General features: G+C 51.9%; 1 protein-coding gene across 10 annotated transcripts in view; it reads left to right on the top strand.

Moving 5' to 3' along the window:
- The window catches only part of Kdm2b (lysine demethylase 2B), a 125,286-nt gene that overhangs the window by 29,163 nt on the left and 77,973 nt on the right, over positions 1-18,150 (top strand). For 7 of the 10 annotated variants that reach the window (XM_052755359.1, XM_052755356.1, XM_052755350.1 and 4 more), the window contains exons 5-8: positions 646-824; positions 1,129-1,235; positions 12,026-12,119; positions 13,040-13,193. In XM_052755359.1, coding sequence (XP_052611319.1) covers positions 646-824; positions 1,129-1,235; positions 12,026-12,119; positions 13,040-13,193 — 534 coding nt within the window. Of the gene's footprint in view, positions 1-645; positions 825-1,128; positions 1,236-8,317; positions 8,824-10,340; positions 10,709-12,025; positions 12,120-13,039; positions 13,194-18,150 lie in introns of those variants that run through there. The other 3 variants (XM_052755354.1, XM_052755357.1, XM_052755355.1) reach the window with 3 other exon arrangements.

Raw genomic sequence — 18,150 nt, 5'->3', positions numbered from 1 at the left:
GACCATCATTAGTTAGGAAATTGCTCTATAGCAGTGGTTTTCAACCTATGTGGTCACAACCCTTTTGGGCTCAAATGACCCTTTCATACGGGTCCTTCAAGCCAATCGTAAAACACAGATATTTACACATTAAGACTCATAATAGGCCGGGCGGCAGAGCCAGGCGGAGCTCTGTGAGTTCGAGGCCAGCCTGGTCTACAGAGCGAGATCCAGGACAGGCACCAAAACTACACGGAGAAACCCTGTCTCTCGAAAAACAAAACAAACAAACACAAAAACAGCAACAAAAACTTACAACAGTAACAAAATTGCAGTTATAAAATAACAATGAAAATGGTTCTGTGGTTGGGGGGTCACCACAACGTGAGGGTCGAGGGTCGCAGCATTGGGAAGGTTGAGAACCACTGCTCTGTCGACCTGCCTGCAGTCCGATCTTAACGGAGGCGCTTTCTCAATGGAGGCTCTCTCTGATGACTGTAGCTTGTATCAAGTTGACATAAAACGGACTTGGGAGTGGAGGTGAGGAGAGCGGGCAGCTCTGTAGGAGAAGAAGATGTTAGATGTGGGGGGCGCGGGCGGTGCTTCCTCATGGGATCTGGAGTTGTAAGCTGGTCACAGTGAACCGTGTGTCCATTCTCTCCCCAGGGAGTCGCCGGTTGGTGGATGTGATGGACGTGAACACCCAGAAGGGTACCGAGATGAGCATGTCCCAGTTCGTGCGTTACTACGAGACCCCAGAGGCCCAGCGGGACAAACTGTACAACGTCATCAGCCTCGAGTTCAGCCACACGAAGCTGGAGCACCTCGTCAAGCGCCCCACTGTGGTATGCCGAGGCCTTCGTGGGCCCCTTCCATCCTCGTCCGCCACCCACCTGCTTCCCGTGACGCCCCGCTCTCAGCTGCTTGCTTCTTGAGACGGAGTGGCCGGGTGGGCATGGCTGAGGCTAGTCCCTTAGGGGATGGTGGGGGAAATGTAAAGGCAGAGTTGAATCCAGTACCTGGAAGGGTGGCGTGGGTGAGGCCGCCTAGCTGAAGGCACCCCGGGACTCCTCAGGCAGAGGGGTAGTTCTTTCTGGCCTGTCTGTAGGTCCAGACCCCTGGAGGTGCTTACAATGGACTGCCTTTCAGGTGGACCTGGTGGACTGGGTGGACAACATGTGGCCCCAGCACCTCAAGGAAAAGCAGACGGAAGCCACAAATGCCCTTTCAGAGATGAAATACCCCAAAGTGAAGAAGTAAGACTGCTGGGCTAGTGAGGGGGGGGGGACTGGGCGGGGGTGGACCTCAGACTGGTGGGTATTGACAAGGGACTTCCTGGTCCTCGATGCGGGTCTCAGTGTTGCTTCAGAGGTGAGGGATTGACCCCCAGCTGTTGTACAGTGGTGACAGGAGAGAGGAGTTTCTGAGTGTGAACAAACCGCCTTCTCATCTCGCGCGCGGATGTAGGCCTCTGGGCCCTGTGATGGGTCAGGCCTTCCTTCCTGTTGGCCCTGGAGTCTCTACACGGCGACTCTGGAGGTCTGCAAGGAGTTATGGGAGTTCTCTCTTTGGCATCCGTGTTTGTGCGTGGGTACACAGTCATCTGTTCTTGGAACCTTGGTCTATGCCCTCACTGTGACAGTGTCCTGGGAGTGGCATTTTCAGAGGGACAGGACACTGATTGTCGAGCAACATGGGACTTGGGCTAGTCGTGCGTGTCTCTTTAAAGATTTATTTAATATGTGCGTGTGAGTGCCTGTGTATGTGGGCACTACGTGTGTGCCTGGTGCATCAGATTCCACCCCCCCCCCCCCGGAAAGACAAGGAGTTAGGAACCTTTAATGTGGGTGCTGGGAACCAAACCTGGTCCCTCTGTGAGAGGAGCCAGTGCTTGTAACCACAGAGCCATCTGTCCATCCCCCCACCCCCACCCCGTGTTGAGACCTGGAACTTCTGATCCGATCCGGAAGCACCTCCCCCAAGCAGAGCTCAGTGTCAGCTTGATCACATGACGTGCCTTCCATGGTGCCCTATGGGTTGGAGGGTGGCCAGGGTGAGGAAGGTAACTACAGTTGAGGGCAGAGAAAGACCTCATTACGGATCACGTGACCAGCATGTTCCCGAGTCTGCTGTTCAGCCTGGACAGGGGTACTTGGGGGTCCTTTCATATTGAGGGATTTGAATAATGGGCCATCTGGAGGAGGAAGTCACCTTGGATACTCCTGCCACTTCAGACCCTCTGTTTCTCTCCCTGAAATGGGAAGGAGATGCTGGCTTCCCAGGAAAGACTGATGCTGGCAACCTGGATCCATTAGCATCTGTGCGGAGCCCTGCTGCCAGCAATGCCCCCAGGAAATCTCAGCCGTGAACTCCTCAATCCCTCAGCCTTCCATTCAGCCTGTATCCAATGCAGACCGAGTGCCAGGCTTTGTAAGGCGGGCTAGCACTCTGTCCCTCTGTCCCTGCGTTTCTCGTTTCTCAGCGTGCCTTTCTCTTTTTGTCACTTTCTCCCTCCCTCCCTCCCTCCCTCATTAATTCATGGACATTTTTCTTCCCCTCTAAGCTAAAGTTCAATGTATTCCTTGGATCTGGGCTTTCTCAAAGGCAGAGAATATGGTCCAGGTGCAGAGGGAGGGGAGCAGGGCTCGTTTCCAATTCTGTTCTCTTCTGACTGAATCACACACAGCATAGTGTTCTGAGATGGGCAGATACAGAGATGGGCAGGACCGAGGACCTCCGTCCTCACTCACCCTGTTTAGAGCCTGCCGTGTAGCATAAGCTGCCATGTTTCTAAGGAAAGAGAAACAAAACCAGGCACGCGAATCCTTTTGAGCTCTTGGTCTCAAGGGGTCTTCTTGGAGGGCAGGCAGCATTTAACTTGGGGTTTCTTTATTCTTTGTTTTGTCTGAGACAGAGTCTCTTTACATAGTCCCGGCTAACCTGGAACTCCCTATGTAAACCAGGCTGGCTCTGAACTCAGATATCCCCCTGCCTCTGCCTCCCAAAGAGTGCTGGGATTGAAGGCGTGCTCTACCACACCTGAGTACTTCTCTTTAGCAATTGGTTGCTATTACTGTGTGTCTGTGGTGCATGTGTGTGGGCACGTACCAGAGGGTGCATACCGAAGTTAGAGGTCAGGTTTTTTTTTTATGGGAATTGATCACACCCAGGTGGCCAGGCATGCGGAGTAAGTGCTTTACCTATTGGGCTGCCTCTGGTTCCTAACTGGGCTTTGGAGGGCAGAGGAAAGGAGGATGATGGGGGAGGGATGGAGAAAGGGGAATGGTGAAGATGGAGCTGGAAGAAAGAAGCAGATTATGACTGGTCCAGCGACACTCCATTCATTCATTCATTCAGCAACCGCAAATCGAGCATCTTAGTGGTGCCTGAGGACACAGGGTAGGAGAACCCTAATGAGGTCTCTGTCCCAATGGAATGTTCCATTTATGGAGAGGCAGATGTTCATCCAGCAGTGACAGAAATACATGGAAGCTGACCTGGGGATGAGGCCACCAACGGAAGCATGGTACCAGAAGTTTTGGTACTGCCCTGAGCTGAATCATCTGGCGAGGCTCTCTCCGTTGATGCCAGAGCTCCCAAATATAGCTAGTCTAGCTAGCCAGGCCACCTCAGGGATCCCCTGCCTTGGTCTCGTGGGGTACTAGACTTACACTCAGGCTGCCACACCCTGGAATTTATGTGAGTTCTGGCAGTCTGAACTCTGGTCTACATGCTTGCCTGGTAGGTGAAAACAAGCACTGAGCAATTTTCCTAGTTTTGGGGAGTGTGGTTGGAGAGGGTCTTAATAGATAACCCAGGCTGGGCTCAGAGCTCCAGATCTTTGTGCCTACACTCGCTGAGTGCTAGGAATACGGGCAGTCTTCATCTCACACACACACACACACACACACACACACACACACACACACATTCTCTCTCTCTCTCTCTCTCTCTCTTCCCCCGCCTCTTTCTCTCTCTCTCTCTTTCCCCGAGATAATCTAAGCAGAGCGGGATGCATTCGTGTGGGTTTGCATTCTGCAAATGCTCCTGCTGTGTGGATTGGAGGTGTGAGGAGGCTGCTGCCTGGCCTACATCTCAGTAGACAAGAGGTGATCACACCTGGGCATATATTTAGGAAGTAAAATAGTCCTGGGTGATATAAATGCCTGTTAAGGTCTGCCTTGCCGTTCTGAGAGCTTTGGTATAGTCTGTACTTTCTGGGGGAGATTCCTTTAAATAGCCTAACACACATTTAGGGGACTCTCTAGTTACCAAAACAATGGGGCATAAATATGTGACTTTTTAGGCCCATGTGTCTCAGATGTATTGGTGAGACTGTGTTTCAAATCGATTTCCAAACTCCGTCAGTGGCCATGGGAACTTACTATAGGATTTGAACCTTGCTAGGAAGGACATGATCACCTTGGAGATAGTCCATTTGTTCAGCTGAAAAGAAGAGGCTGATTTCACATGTTCATAAGCAAGGTGGAAAAAAAAAAAATCCCACCATGATGGAGTCCTCTGGGACTGTGGAATGGTTCTGTGGAATTTAATTAAAATGACATTGTTTCTGGAAATCACAGCGCTTCCTTGCTGGAGGCGCCTACAGAGCAGACAGCTGACGGCCCTCCTGAATGGAAGGTTTGCGGCATGCAGGGGGACTTGTGACAAATTAGTATTTTTTTTTCTTCTTCCTGCCTCTGGGATTTATACTGCTTCCTTGTGGTCAGAGGTTTAGGAATTTTAATAGGTTTCCGTTGAGATTCTTAAGGCAGGGGAAGGTGAATGGAATCTGGGTACATGAGACCGAGGGGGATGAAAGATTTCTAGGGGGTGTTAATGTATCAGTTCTGGTGCCAGGGCCTACTCTCAGCCACGTCCGCATTCTCATGGAGCGTCTATTATAGCGGGGACGAGGCAGACAAGGCAACAAGGAAATGATGTGATTAATGTGTCTCAATGAACCACAGAACAGTAGGCTATGAAAGAGAGAATAAAAGGGTGGACTGATAAACGCTGGTACCACCTGGCATTTCTGCCATCTCCCCCTTCTCCTCATCTCCACCCTGCAGAGATGCTTTGATTCTTGAGAATTACTCACCTTGGAAAAGTCCTGCCTGGTCAGTGACAGTACTGGCGTGCATCCCTGACTTGGTTGCTTATTGTTGCTTAGACATTGTCCTTAACTCCCCCACCCCCTCTGTGTGGCCCTGGCTGTCCTGGATCTTGCTCTGTAGACCAGGCTGGCCTCCAACTCACAGAGATCCTCCTGGCTCTGCCTCCCGAGTGCTGGGATTAAAGGCGTGCGCTACTGCCGCCCAGCCATTGTCCTTAACTTTAACATCGTAAAAAAAAAAAAAAAAAGGCGGGCCCCCGGTATGGTGGCTCATGCCTGCAATCCTCCCAGCCCTTGAAGGGCTAAGGTAAGAGGATGGCTGTGAATCCAAGGCTAAAACAACCACCTGGTTCACCCTCCACATACACACACACACACACACACACACACACACACACACACACACACATACACACACCCAACGCTTACAACACCAAAGGTGATGTCAGTTTCTGCAGGTCTGGACTCTTAAAAGTAGCAGGGTGGTTCTCGATCAAGGGCTCTTGGGAGCTCACGTCAAGGCTTAGTTAGGTCTAGGTTGCGTGCATCTGAAGTTTAGAGCCAGGCTTCTGAAATGGAGCACTCACGTGGCTGTTGGCAGGCAGCCAGTGGAGGTTGAGTTCCTCACCGTGTGGACCACTCCCCGGGGCTGCTGGAACGTCCTCATGGCATGGCAGCTGGTTTCTCAGAGCAAGTGCTTCCGGGAAGACCATAGTGCTCTTATGACCTAATTTTGAAAGTCATATCCTGTTGACTTCTGTTGTGTTCATTAATTACTCCAGCTCGTACTCTAAGGGATAGAGATGTAGCTCTACCTCCTTTTTTCTTTTCTTTTCTTTTTTTTCTGCTTTTTCTTTTTGGAAGGATGGTGGTTTCTTTGAGACGAGATCTCATGTAGCCCAGGCTGGCCTCAAATTTGCGGTATAGCCAAAGGTGACTTGGGCTTCTGAGTCTGCTGCATCAATCTGAGGACTGCTGGGGTTGCAGGCATGTGATCCCGTGTCTTGATTTTAAATTTATTTGTATTTTATGTGAGCGAGTGTTTTGCTTGCGTATGTTTGTATGTATGTATGTACTATGGTGTCCCCTCAGAGGCCAAAAGAGGGTATTTGGTCTCCTGGAACCGGAGTTACACACAGTTGTCAGCCACCGTGTATGTGCAGGGAACCAAGCCTGGGTCTTCTACAACAGCAGCAGGTGCTCTTAACCACTGAGCCATCTCTCCAGCCCTCCCCAGGCTTGTTTTTATGTTATGCTGGGGTTTGAACCCAGGGCTTTATACTTGCTAGACGAACACTCGGCCGACTTGAGCTCCATGCCCAGCTCTCCCCTCCCCTTTCTTTCTTTGGTGCTGAGGTGGAACCCCAGAGCCTGGCACATGCCAGTCAAGTGCCCTCCCGCTGAGCCCCAGCCCCAGCTTAGCGCTACCAGCTTGAATGAATCCCTGGGCCTGTTTTGAAGCTTCCACCCTCCGATAGGTCTGGACATGTGGGCACCTTTTCCACGGAGGAGGAGGAGGTTTGGGCATGGGGATGCATTGCAGAAAGGGATTAGTGGGTCTCTGCACTCCCAGCTGCTGTAGTCGGGTTTTTGGCAGTGAGTGTTGCTAGTGTAAAGATGGGTTGTGGACCCACAGACGGTCAAGGACTTCAGAATCCCAGCAAAAAAAGGGGGCTTCCAGTAAAGCATATGTTTGCAGCCCAGATGACTGTGAAGGGACTTGACTCCCCCCTCCCCACTCCCAACCCCCCACAATTTTACTGTATGTTTTTGCTCTGGTGTCAAGAAAATCTGGGGGATACATTGGAGGGAGAAGCCGAAACACAGGGTGACAGTTTCACTGCATGCTTAGGCGTCAGGCCAGTGCACACTTTTCTTCTTCGTTGGGAGACCCAGCTTGGCCTTCTGTATGGAGGCTTCATTTGCCCTGGCCTGCCTCTCCCCTGTGCTGTGGGAAGACAGGAATGTGCGACAGATGTGAAATGTGGAGTCTCGTCCGTAGGTGGGATGAGACGTCTGCACAGGTGGCCTTTTGGGATCAGAGGTTCTCTGCTTTTCAGCCAAACCTCCTTCATAGTTGTTACAGCCACATTCCTCTTTCAGTTCAGGCGTTTGCTGGCATCGTAAATGATCACCTGTGTCTTACCAGGTAGGAAAACTGTCAGCCATAGACAGACAGATACTGGACTCCAGACCTCGAGATTCTTGGTACAATAATAATCATCATCATCATCATCATCATCATCATCCTCTCATTTGAACTGCCTAGTCCAGATACCAGCGTGGTCTCCTCTGTCAGCTTTCTTTAACTCCAAAGACAAAAATTCTTGTTCAAAGACACCTCCCCAATGAAGCCTGCTCACACCCAAGATAGAGAACATTCTTTGAAGCTATTATCATATACCTGCTTTAAAAAAAAAAAATCCAACCAGTTGTGATTTAAGCTCATAGAACACTGGGAGGTACCTAGGGGAACTGCCTGGGTCGTTAAGCACCTGGAAATGGGTTCAGTGTTTGCGTACTTAAAGTGGGGGTGATGGGGTTGAAGGGTGATGTAGAGCCTACACTGGCTTTATAGGATCATGAGTGTAACCAATGGTTACTGTCAACACTTTAGCTAGAACCGATTAACATTGCTGGCTTTTCACAGTATACGGTGTTTGACCAAAGAATGGAATTTGGTTTCTGCTTCTTCAGAGGCATTCAGATGCCCCTTGCCTCCTTGTGGCTTTGGAGGAAGGGTATAGGACCAAGGTTGGAAGAGTCTCTTCCCGCTGGTGATCCTGAGGTGACTTTTGAGTTGAGTTGAACATTTCTTTTTTGCCTAAAGTTAGTAAATGATTGAAGTTGGGCTGTGTATTCAAATTTTGTGGTTAGAGTTAGGATTTGCCAGGTAGATCTGGGTGGGCCTGGGAGATTGGCCACTTGTAGGCTAGTGTCCAGGATAAGGGGCTGTAGTTCTGAACATGAGTGCTTCCTCATCTGAAATGGTGGGAACGAGCTTACGGTGTGTGAAGTTTGAGTTGAAGGATGTAGTTTCTAATTAATGGATATTTATCACAATGCATTCCTGCAATAATTTCTATGTCCCTAGGGTTACAGGGCTACTGAGGAGCAAGTAGGGGAAGAGTCTTCTAGAATGCCTAGCTGAATTTAAGCTTACCACCTCAACCCTGAGAGAGGAAAGAAGTTACCCAAGGTCACACAGCTAGCCTCAGAACCTCACCCCTCCCCATCATGGACTCCCCAGAAAGCTTAGCTCTGGTCCTCCCTCCAGCTGTGCCAGAGGGTGAATATTTAAGAGAGGTGGCTTTATTAGGTCACCACCTGGGCAGCGAAGGTGCGCGTCCACACTCGGGGAAACCGGGATCCAGTAGTCTCCAAGCCACTGCCAGGGAGCGCAGGAGTGGGCGAGCGGGGGGCCCGCGGTGTGTGACGGCGCGTGCCCTAGTGTGGCCCGGTGCTCATCTCGGTGTCGCGGCGGCCTCTCCACCTCCCTGGCGGCCTGGGCGCCGCGCGGGGGTTCAGTTTCAGCGCGGGGATGAGCGCCGGCTGCGCCTGTCTCCCCGAGGAAGGCAGGCGGCGCGAGAGGGCCCCCAGCGTCCCGGGCTGGGACCTGGCAGCGCGGTGGAGGGGGCTCGGCTGCCGTCGCCCCGCCGATCTGGCGCGCGTCGAGCCTCTGCGGAAGGGGACGCCCGGGAGCCGCTCCCCGGCCGCCGCCGCCGAGGGTAACCTCCTTTGGGGCGCGTGGGGCGGGTGTGGGTGGCCTCCCGCCCGCGGGATGCTCGGCCGCCGGCGGCGGCGTCGCTGAGCTGTTCTTTGTGTCTCCCCGGGGCGGGTTGGAAGTGTGGGGCGTGTACGTTCGCGCCCGCGAGGCGCCTCCAGCCCCGCCACCCGTCGCCAGCTTCCCTGGGTCTCTCCATCAGACCTTAGCCCCAGGGGGACGCCAACTGGGCCACCTCGGGGAGAGTTTCTGGAAGTTGGAGAGAGGAGGGCGAGGTGGGGGGCCCGCCCGGCCTCTGCAGACCCCAGGTCGCGCCCCCCAAAGTTGGTGAGGCAGGTGCAGCGCCCCCCCTCATACCTCGCGCCTTCCTCTATCCCGGGGCCTCCAACCCCTCCAGGACTGAGCTCCCGCGGCTACAGATTTTCAGCAATTTTCAGCTGCTAACTTGCAGGGTGCATGGAAGCCACCTGGTGTGGTGGTGGTGTTGGGGGGGGGGGTTGGGGGTGTCGCGTGCGTGGCTGTCCAGCCTTGCCCTTGCGGAAGCCTGCCTGCCTGCCTAGCTGGCGGGCTGGCGGAGGGGAAAAGCTTTAGCGGCTGTGGCACCAAGCCGAGCCGGGGTGCCCATGTGACTGCGGTGTGCTTGGGAGGAGGAAGCTGTAGAGGTCAGTGCAAAGGCGTCATGCCAGAGCGAGCAGGAACGAGGAGGGAGCCCCCCAGTCAGAGCGGGTGGGAGCCTTGGGGTGGCAAGCTTCGGGTTGCCTTTGGACTGCAGGGGCCAGTACAGAGCCGGTCTGTCACAGCCCCTTGGGCGTAATGAGGGGGCCAAGGGTGGGAGGGGTGGAGTGGGCACTGGAAGGAGGGGTCCACATTAGAAGAGGCTGGTCTAGAAGTAGGGTTCTAGCACACAGTGGGCCCCTGAGGGCAGATCAGACACAGGCCCGCACTTGGAGAACTTTCCCTGCGCACACATTCAGAGAACCCTAGTTTTCTATGTGAGGGGTTGGCGCAGAAGGGGCTGGAAGATGGGCTCAGTGGGAGTGACCCGTTTGGCCAAGCAGACCCAGGGATCCTAAAGCTGGACAACCCAACCCCGGTCCTTTTTCCTTGGTGTAGGTGCCCCGTGGGCATCTCGTTGCAGGCTGAAGGAAGCTCGTTTCGTTTGCTTGGCTCCACCCCGTACACTTAAATTGTTTTCTCTAGTCTGTGCTCAGCTGAGGCCTGAAGGGGGAGGAAACCAAGGTTAGATTAAAAAAAGAAGAGAAAATAAAACGCGAGGAAGAGCTGGTTTTAGGGAAATGAGGACTAATATTTTGAAGTGGCGCTTAGAGGAAAGAGGCCAGTGTGGTCCACGAGGGTGGGGTAGGGTAGGGCTTCAGGAACCCTCCATTCTTTGGAGGGAAGATGTCTCAGGTCTTACTTAAGTCAGGGGACCTGTTTGCATCGCCTTGGGTGAGCGGGCCGGCAGGGTGTGGAGCCCCAGTCAGGACTAGTGCCAGCTTCGTGATAGTCCTGGGCTGTCAACTACACTACCCTCCGATGGGGTTGCTAGGCAGCGGGGCTCTGATGTACGGGAGGCCTTCTGATTTGTCTGGTTCCCGCAGACACACGGTTAAAGCTCCTTCCAGCCTATCCGGAGGAGGGACGCGGGGCACGCTGCCTGCATATTGCCGAGCCCCGGTCCACCTGAACGAGAGGTGCAAAAGGCATCCAGAAGGGGGAGGCTCCTGGAGCGCTCCAACCTTCAAGCCAGTCCACTCCCACGCCCCCCCCCCCCCATGCTCTCCACTCTGGCTTGCCGCTGGCTCCTCCCTGCAGGTCCCCGCCCCATTCCATCCCTCTTCCCCAAACCACGGAAGAGCAAAGTGCAGCAGGGAAAAGAGGTCAGTGGGGTAAGCGTGTGCGCGGGCCTCGGTAGGTGCCAGGATGGGCATGAGGAAGGGGAGGGAGCTCTTTTGTGCCCCCTTGGGGTTCTTGTGGGTAGGGGGTCAGTGGTAGGGGAGCTAACACTGTTGTTGGCCAGGCCTGGACTTGGAAGCCAGTGGGGTGCCCCCTCTTACTCTGGCCCTGTGCACCCCCAGGGCCGGTAGCACGTACGGGGAGGAACAGGAGACTGCTGTCTACCTGCAGGAAAGACTGGGCTGTCTACCTCTTCTAGTGCTTATACGGGAAGGAGGCTGCTGTGAATTTCTTCTCTCCTTGAATGCACAACCTGTGATCCAGCTTCTGTTGCTGGACTTCTCCCCTCTCTGATCCCAAGACCTTCTTTTAATCCCTCCACTTTAAAAAAAAAAAAAAAAAAGATAAAACAGCTTTGTTGAGATAAAATTCACATATCGTTCACACAGAAAAAGTGTGCAACCCAGCGTTTTCTAGTGTGTTCACAGGAAGGTGCAACCACACAGTCAATTTTAGGATTTTTTTTCATCGTGACGGAACGAAACCCCAGACATATCAGTGTCACCCCCACCCCCACCCCAGCCCCAGCCCCTGGCCACCGCTGATCTGTCCGTGTGCTTCCTCTTTGGATTTCCTTGACTTGGGACATTTCGTGTATGCGGACTCACACTGGGTGGGAGTTCTAGCTTCATTGCTTACTTGGCAAGCCAGTCCGTCACGTCACTTCATCTGTATAACCCTCCACGGCAAGGCGTTCATCAGCAAGGGCAGGCTGGGATCGTCTGCATTCTTACCCGTTTCTCTCCGTGCTCCGCTCCATTCCTGGGCTGGACTGCTGGTTGAATGAATGAGATGAATGGGGACTGGTAATTGGCAAATGACGCAGGTGGTTTACTACTGAATTCCAGGGGACCCAGCTGCTACAAAGGGGGCTGGCTGGCAGCTCCGGAGAGCTGTGGAGGAGCAGAGAGGAAGCCTCGGAGTTGGGGCGGGGGCGGGGAGGTCCGGGTTGAAACTGATAGCAGCCTGTGGGTTGCCAGTTCTCTTGGGAACTTGAAAACCAAGGCGTTGGTCTCTGAGCTTCTGGGTGGATGACCCATGCTTGAGATTTGTCACCTGATCCCAGGGGCATCCCCCAAGAGGGAAACTCTACTTAGATTTCAGTTCTTAAAAAAAAGGAGGAGGAAATTCCCCATCTGCAACCTTTTGTAAAAGGGCATCAGGTCAGGTGGCTCTGAGGCTTTGCTCGCCTCCTGTGATTTGGGGTTGGCTTGCGTTTTCCGCCCCCAACTCCTGCTTCTGTGCTGCAGGTACTGTCTGATGAGCGTGAAGGGTTGTTTCACTGACTTCCACATTGACTTTGGAGGCACCTCTGTGTGGTACCATGTTTTCCGTGGTGGGAAGGTGAGTATCTGTAACGTTTTTTTACGCCTCTGTGCACGGAGAGGCTGGCTTTTGCCTTCTTTTACTTCTCTTCCCCCTTGTCCAGGACACTCTATCCCCTGGGACCACCTCCTGGCTCTCGGTTTCCTTCTGGAGGGGGGAGGATCACCTATTCATACCTACTTAGCCTGTCTTGTATTCTAAGTACTTTAGGCCAGTTTGCAACTCCTAAGGACCGCCAGCATGAAGTTCCTCAGCATTATCTCTGGGTTTTTTTGTTTTTTGTTTTTTTAGCTATGGAGTAGAGGTGGCAGCTGCTGCCTGCCTGAGCAAGAACATATTACATCAGAGATAGACACCACTCTGAAAAGGAAGTAGTGGGGTGTATATTCAGGGTACTTTGCTAGGTCTCCTTTTGTGGGGTGATGTCCCTGCATGGATGTAGGTGATGCAGGTGTGTCTTGAGAATGCCCATGTGTGCCTGGCTCATCTGGGTCTTCGTGGACATTCGTTTTTTTAAACGACAGTGTTGGAAGAGACTCTGGGAGGAAGTCAGCCCACTTGATTGCAGATGTTTTTCCTCGTCCAAAGTGAGCACAGGCTGAGTTTATTTATTGGGCCGTTTTATCATACATCTTAGGAAATTCCCTTCCATTCCTTTCCCCACCTCCCAGACGAGCCTGTGGCTCAGGAGAAAAAATGTTCCACCCAACACAGGAAGCATTCCTGCCTTGGTATTTCAGCTGGAATGGAGATACCCCACAGGTAGCCAGAACCCTCCCTGCCGGCTCAGGGACCCTTTGAGCCCTGCTTGGGGAGCCCAGACAGATGGATTTGCCACCCTCCTTATCTCTCCCCAAGTAGGTGGGGCTCTTGGGGGTTTGTTGCAAGCCCGGAAGAAATCAGAGACTTTGCCCTAACTGCCTCCTTTGCCCCCCAAGATCTTCTGGCTGATCCCTCCAACCCTGCACAACTTGGCCGTGTATGAGGAGTGGGTGCTGTCCGGCAAACAGAGTGACATCTTCCTGGGAGACCGCGTGGAACGATGCCAAAGGATTGAGCTGAAGCAAGGCTACACGTTTTTCATCCCTTCTGGTAGGTTCCTGTATGGCTGGCGTGAGGTCGGTCAACCACTGGCTCCCCTGGTATTTGGAGCAGTCTCCTGCCTCCCTGTGATCTCAGCCAGGCTTGGAGGCCAAGTGAGGGCTTCTGCGGGCCTGGGGATTAGATGAGCCATTGGTATACCCTGAGGGGAGCGGGTCTGAGGCAACAGAGAAAGCATATAACCTGAGTCGCCGATACCTGTGGGTTAGCCTTCTTTGTCCCTTGGAGAAGCCTCGGGTCCTTCCTCTGGGGACATTCGAATGTCTATCTTGGGCTTTCCTCTAGAACAGTGGTTTTCAGGCTGTGGGTCACAACCCCTTTGGGGGTGGAACGACCCTGTCACGGCGGGGGGGGGGGGTGGTTTGCCTATCAGATATCCTGTACATCAGATATTTACATTATGGTTCATAACAGTAGCAAAATTACAGTTAGGAGGCAGCAGTGAAATAATTTTATGGTTGTGGTCACCACACCATGAGGAACTGTGTTAAGGGGTCACAGCTTTAGGAAGGTGAGAACCACTGGTCTAAAGATACCTGTGTGAACATGACAGGGCCCTTAGGGACTGAAGACGAGTGTGCCCCACAGACTTGGATGCAAGCTCTTGGCAAGGGTGATGAACCCTCTTAGTTGGCACTTCGGCTATGCTGCCTCAGTGCTCCCACCTTAAAAATGGAGCAAGAACTTCCCTGGGTTGTGTGGACCTAGTGAGTCCGGATTTCTTCCTCTAATTTTGTAGACAGACTGAAGGCTTTTAGGGCTTTTAGCTATAGACTGAGTTAACTGACGGAGGTGGCCAGTGACCTAGGATCAGGGAGGTGTGTGTGTGGCGGGGGTGGGGTAGGGGGATCAAGTCCACTTGTGGGAGTTTGTGTATCTCTTGGTAATTAGATTTTGGAAGATATGTCAGCTAAGAGAAAGAGTAGCAGGAAACTGTTGAGCCATGGGAGTTTAAAGGAGAATTGTGTTGGGTACCTGAGAAAGATACGTCAGATGGAGTTGTAAATGACCAGGTCAAGGAGGCTGGTTCTAATATGCCTTGTGGGTACAAAAACCAGTCTCCGATCAGGAGTAGGATCTAATACAATGTAACACTGTGTAAAGAGTCACTGTATTGAAGTATTTAGGGAATGACAAGCAAAAAGGTCTGTGTATAGTCATTAAAGAAACATTCCACCACCACCCCGGAGGGCGGGGGGCAGCAATTATGGATTGACTGCATAGAAGCAGTATAATGTGTGGGTGAGCAGGGCCGAAGGGAATACATTTCAAAGAAAGGGTAGTGCTTTCTTGATAGTTTTGAGTCTGAAAATCTACCTCTGTCTTTCTTTTTCCTTTCTTTCTCTCTCTTTTTTTTTAATCAAGACAGGATTTCTCTGTGTAGCTTTGGCGCCTTTCCTGGAACTCAGTCTGCAGCCCAGGCTGCCCTTGAATTCAGAGATCCGCCTGGCTCTGCCTCCCGAGTGCTGGGATTAAAGGTGTGCGCCACCACCGCCTGGTTTAATCTTTATTTTTCTTACTTTGTTGCTACTAGGCAACATTAAAAGATAAGAATTTTATTTTATTTCTGTATTTGTGTGTGTGTGTGTGTGTGTGTGTGTGAGAGAGAGAGAGAGAGAGAGAGAGAGAGAGAGAGAGAGAGAGAGAGAGAGTGTTAGAGTTAGAGTTAGTTGGGGGTGGGAGAGTAGCATTTGGAGGCCATAGGATATCTTGAGGGAGTTGGTTCTTTTTTTCCACTATGTGGGTCTAGGGATCAAACTCAGTCATCAGGCTTGGTGACAGGTACCCTTACCTGCTGAGCCATCTTGCTGGCCCCAAGATTGGAATTTTAGATTTCAGAGACCTGGGTGAATACTTGAGGTTCTCTCGGGACCTAGAAACTCTCCAGCATCTAAACCCTTGGGTCCACAGACACACACATTAGCGATGTACGGAAGTCTCCTTGTGTGTTGTTATGGAGAGAGCCTTGGGGAATCCAGGAGGCTTTACAGCCTTCTCATAGGAGTGTTTCTGTGTTGGAGAATCTAATTCTTGTGTCTTTCACAAGACCATAAATTTTAATTCTTTTTTCTGTTTTAGTCAACTTTTTTGTGTGTGGGGGTGGAGAGTTTTGAGCCAACCTAGGTTGGCTTTAATTTCACTATGTAGCTGAGAAGGATCTTCAACTCCTGATCCTCCTGCCTCTACTTCTGAAGTGCTGGGATTATAGGCATGTGGTACCGTAGCAAGCTTGAGACAGATTTGATGTATAACCCAGGGTGGGCTAGATGTCATGATCCTCTTGACTCTGCCTTTCAGATGTTAGGACCACAGGCATACCACAATGACCAACCTCCACAGTGCATTTGTCTGTCTGTCTGTCTGTCTATGTTGAGGAATAAACGCAGGGTCTCACATACACTGGGTAAGTGCTCTACCAAATGAACTATGACCCTTCAAACCCACCCTAGTGACTTTAGACATGTTTTCTGCTGCTATAAGCCCCAAGTGTCCCACCTCTGTCTCTCAGTAGGTCTCTGGTTCTTTGAAAGCTCATCGGAGGCTAATGGGTCACAGTGCCTCAGTGTATATATATCACTTTTTCTTCCTGTGTCTGAGGGCAGAGGAGCCATGGATGGTTCCAGGCCGGTGGCTCTCCGGTCTCTATCCCTGGACAGGCCAGGAAAGCTCCTTGGAAGAGGAAGACCATTGAAGATGACCAAGAGTGGGAAGACTCAGAAAAGGGGGCGTGTTGGGTTTATCCTGTGGATCTGCTGGCCATCATGATGGCAGAGGAAATGGTAACATGGTATCAGGGTACCAGGAGCATCTAGTTAGGAGGAGACTACTGGGGTCATTAGAAGCATGAATGTCAAGCAATAGGAAACCAGGGGCAGCATCAGGATGAGCCAAAGGGCATCTCTTTTTCCAATGTCCTGACCATATTTGTGGCCTCAGCCTCCCCCTCTGGCTGCACTAGTCCAGGTCAGTTGTGGGTAATAATTCTGAGCAGGAAACATTCTCTATCCACTTTTTTTTGTTGTCAATGTATAAGGGAAAACTTAAGCCCCTCTTCCTCCATACCCTTTTTCAAAAATAAAGATACTTGACCAAAGGTCTGTTCCTCAATTCACAAGTTTCTGGGTCAGGTGTAGGTAGCCAGGTGCACCTAGTTTTTATATTTCCTAAACTGGCCCTCTGATAGCCTGCATTCTGTTCGCCCTTCCTGGCCATGTGACTTTGGGAAACATACTTAACCAAACCAGACAAAAAGCCAACCAATCAACAAACACAAAAATACCTTTAGTTGGTTGGTTGGTTGGTTTTTGTGAGAGGGTCTCATGTAGTCCAGGCTGGCTTCAAACTTGTTACCGTGGAGGATGACTTTGAACTCAGGACCCTCTTCCTCACCTCTCAAGTTGCGTGACTAAAGCCCTCACGTAGCAAATGTTCTTGGGGCCTGACTGGTTTCAGGCCGTGAGAAGAGGGCCTGAGGGGACATGGGATACAACCCCTCCCTCTTGGGTGCATATCCAGCCAGGTGGCAGTCATGTGGGTGGCCCGGTATGGGGACCTGTTAGGGATTGCTGAAGGTTGGAAATGTCTGAGAAGAATTCTACAGTCTGGAGACTTAGGCTGATCTTAAAGAATTCCCTGTCCTTCCCTTGGAGTAAGAACCATCCCTTGGGGACCTGAGGCAGGAGGAGGCTAGTATGGGTGGCCAGTGTTACTTGTCTCAAAAAAGTTTTGCTGGTTGTGGTGGCATGCATCTTTAATCCCAGCACTTGGCAGAGGCAGATGGATCTCTGTGAGTTCAAGGCCAGACTGGTCTACAGAGGGAGTTACAGGCTGGCCAAGGCTAGACCGTGAGACCCTGCCTTTAAAAACAAAAAAAAATCAAAATGAGGGACATGAACCACCTGGTGACGCCAGTACACCAGTAAGTCAGTAATGGTGACTCTGAGTCCTTGACAGCATAGCATGATGGGGCCTTTGGTAGTCCAGCTATAAAATGGGTACAGAACAAGGAAGAAGTCAAATGAAGCGAGTGAACTGTAGAGGGTGCTGGAGGCATGGGAAATGGGGCAATAGATGGTTGGCGCCGGCGCTTCAGGACCAGATAGGACCAGGGCCTGCCTTGGGTATCTTCCCACGTTGTAAGGAGGGAAACAGTTCAGCTTCTCAGGTGAAATCTTCCCGTTTTCTAATACGAGGTAGACCAAACTGAACACACCCTTGGGTCAGATGCAGCCTGTAGTTTGCTGGTTGGCACCCACGTTGACCTGGGCGTCATGGTGGGGGTGGTCATGGTTTCTGCGAGGTCATCTCGACAGCAGCGGCAGAAATGGAGGCAGGTGCGCCAAGGGGCTTGTAGACTGCATTCTGAGCACCGCGGTTGTGGGTGAGACTCCATGTACCTCTGTTGTTCTGGGCCCCCTCGGCTCCCCGAAATCACCTCTGCAGTGGGTTTTGTGGGTCACCATGTTCCTTCTATGGCTGCATCCGTCCCTGGTTGCTTGGCCTGAATATAAGATGTTTATTGCCTTCATATATTGCTGATGGCAGGTGCCAGCCTCTCCTGCCCACTTACAGCCCAGGACATCAGCTTCCCAGAGTATCATCGTGAATGAGCCGCCCTCAGGAGGGTGGGAAAGGATGGGGTTTTCAATGCCACAGTCTCTTCCCTGTTTCTTCCTAAGGGCATCACTGAGACCGTGTAAGCAAATGTAAGCGGGGCTGAAAAGGAACTCGGAAGCCATTTTAATACAAGGGAGTCTGCCTGATCCACCTGTGATGTCTTAGGAAAGTCTGTAGAACCTTCTAGAACCCCTTGAATAGCTAGCTGGGCATACAGATCCCCCGCCTACTTACAGTGGCCTCTGTCTTCTGTTTCCCACGGTTCACACGTCAGGGTGATAGATGTTAAGTCGGGTGTGCTTCCATTTCTGCCTGCAGGGAGAGTCTGGGC

This window comes from Peromyscus californicus, unplaced genomic scaffold (assembly GCF_007827085.1).
Source record: "Peromyscus californicus insignis strain IS unplaced genomic scaffold, ASM782708v3 Scaffold_2__1_contigs__length_46816999, whole genome shotgun sequence".
In the NCBI taxonomy this organism is placed as follows: Eukaryota; Metazoa; Chordata; class Mammalia; order Rodentia; family Cricetidae; genus Peromyscus; species Peromyscus californicus.
The sequence above is the reverse complement of the archived record's forward strand: the minus strand, read 5'-3'. Positions and strand labels throughout refer to the sequence as shown.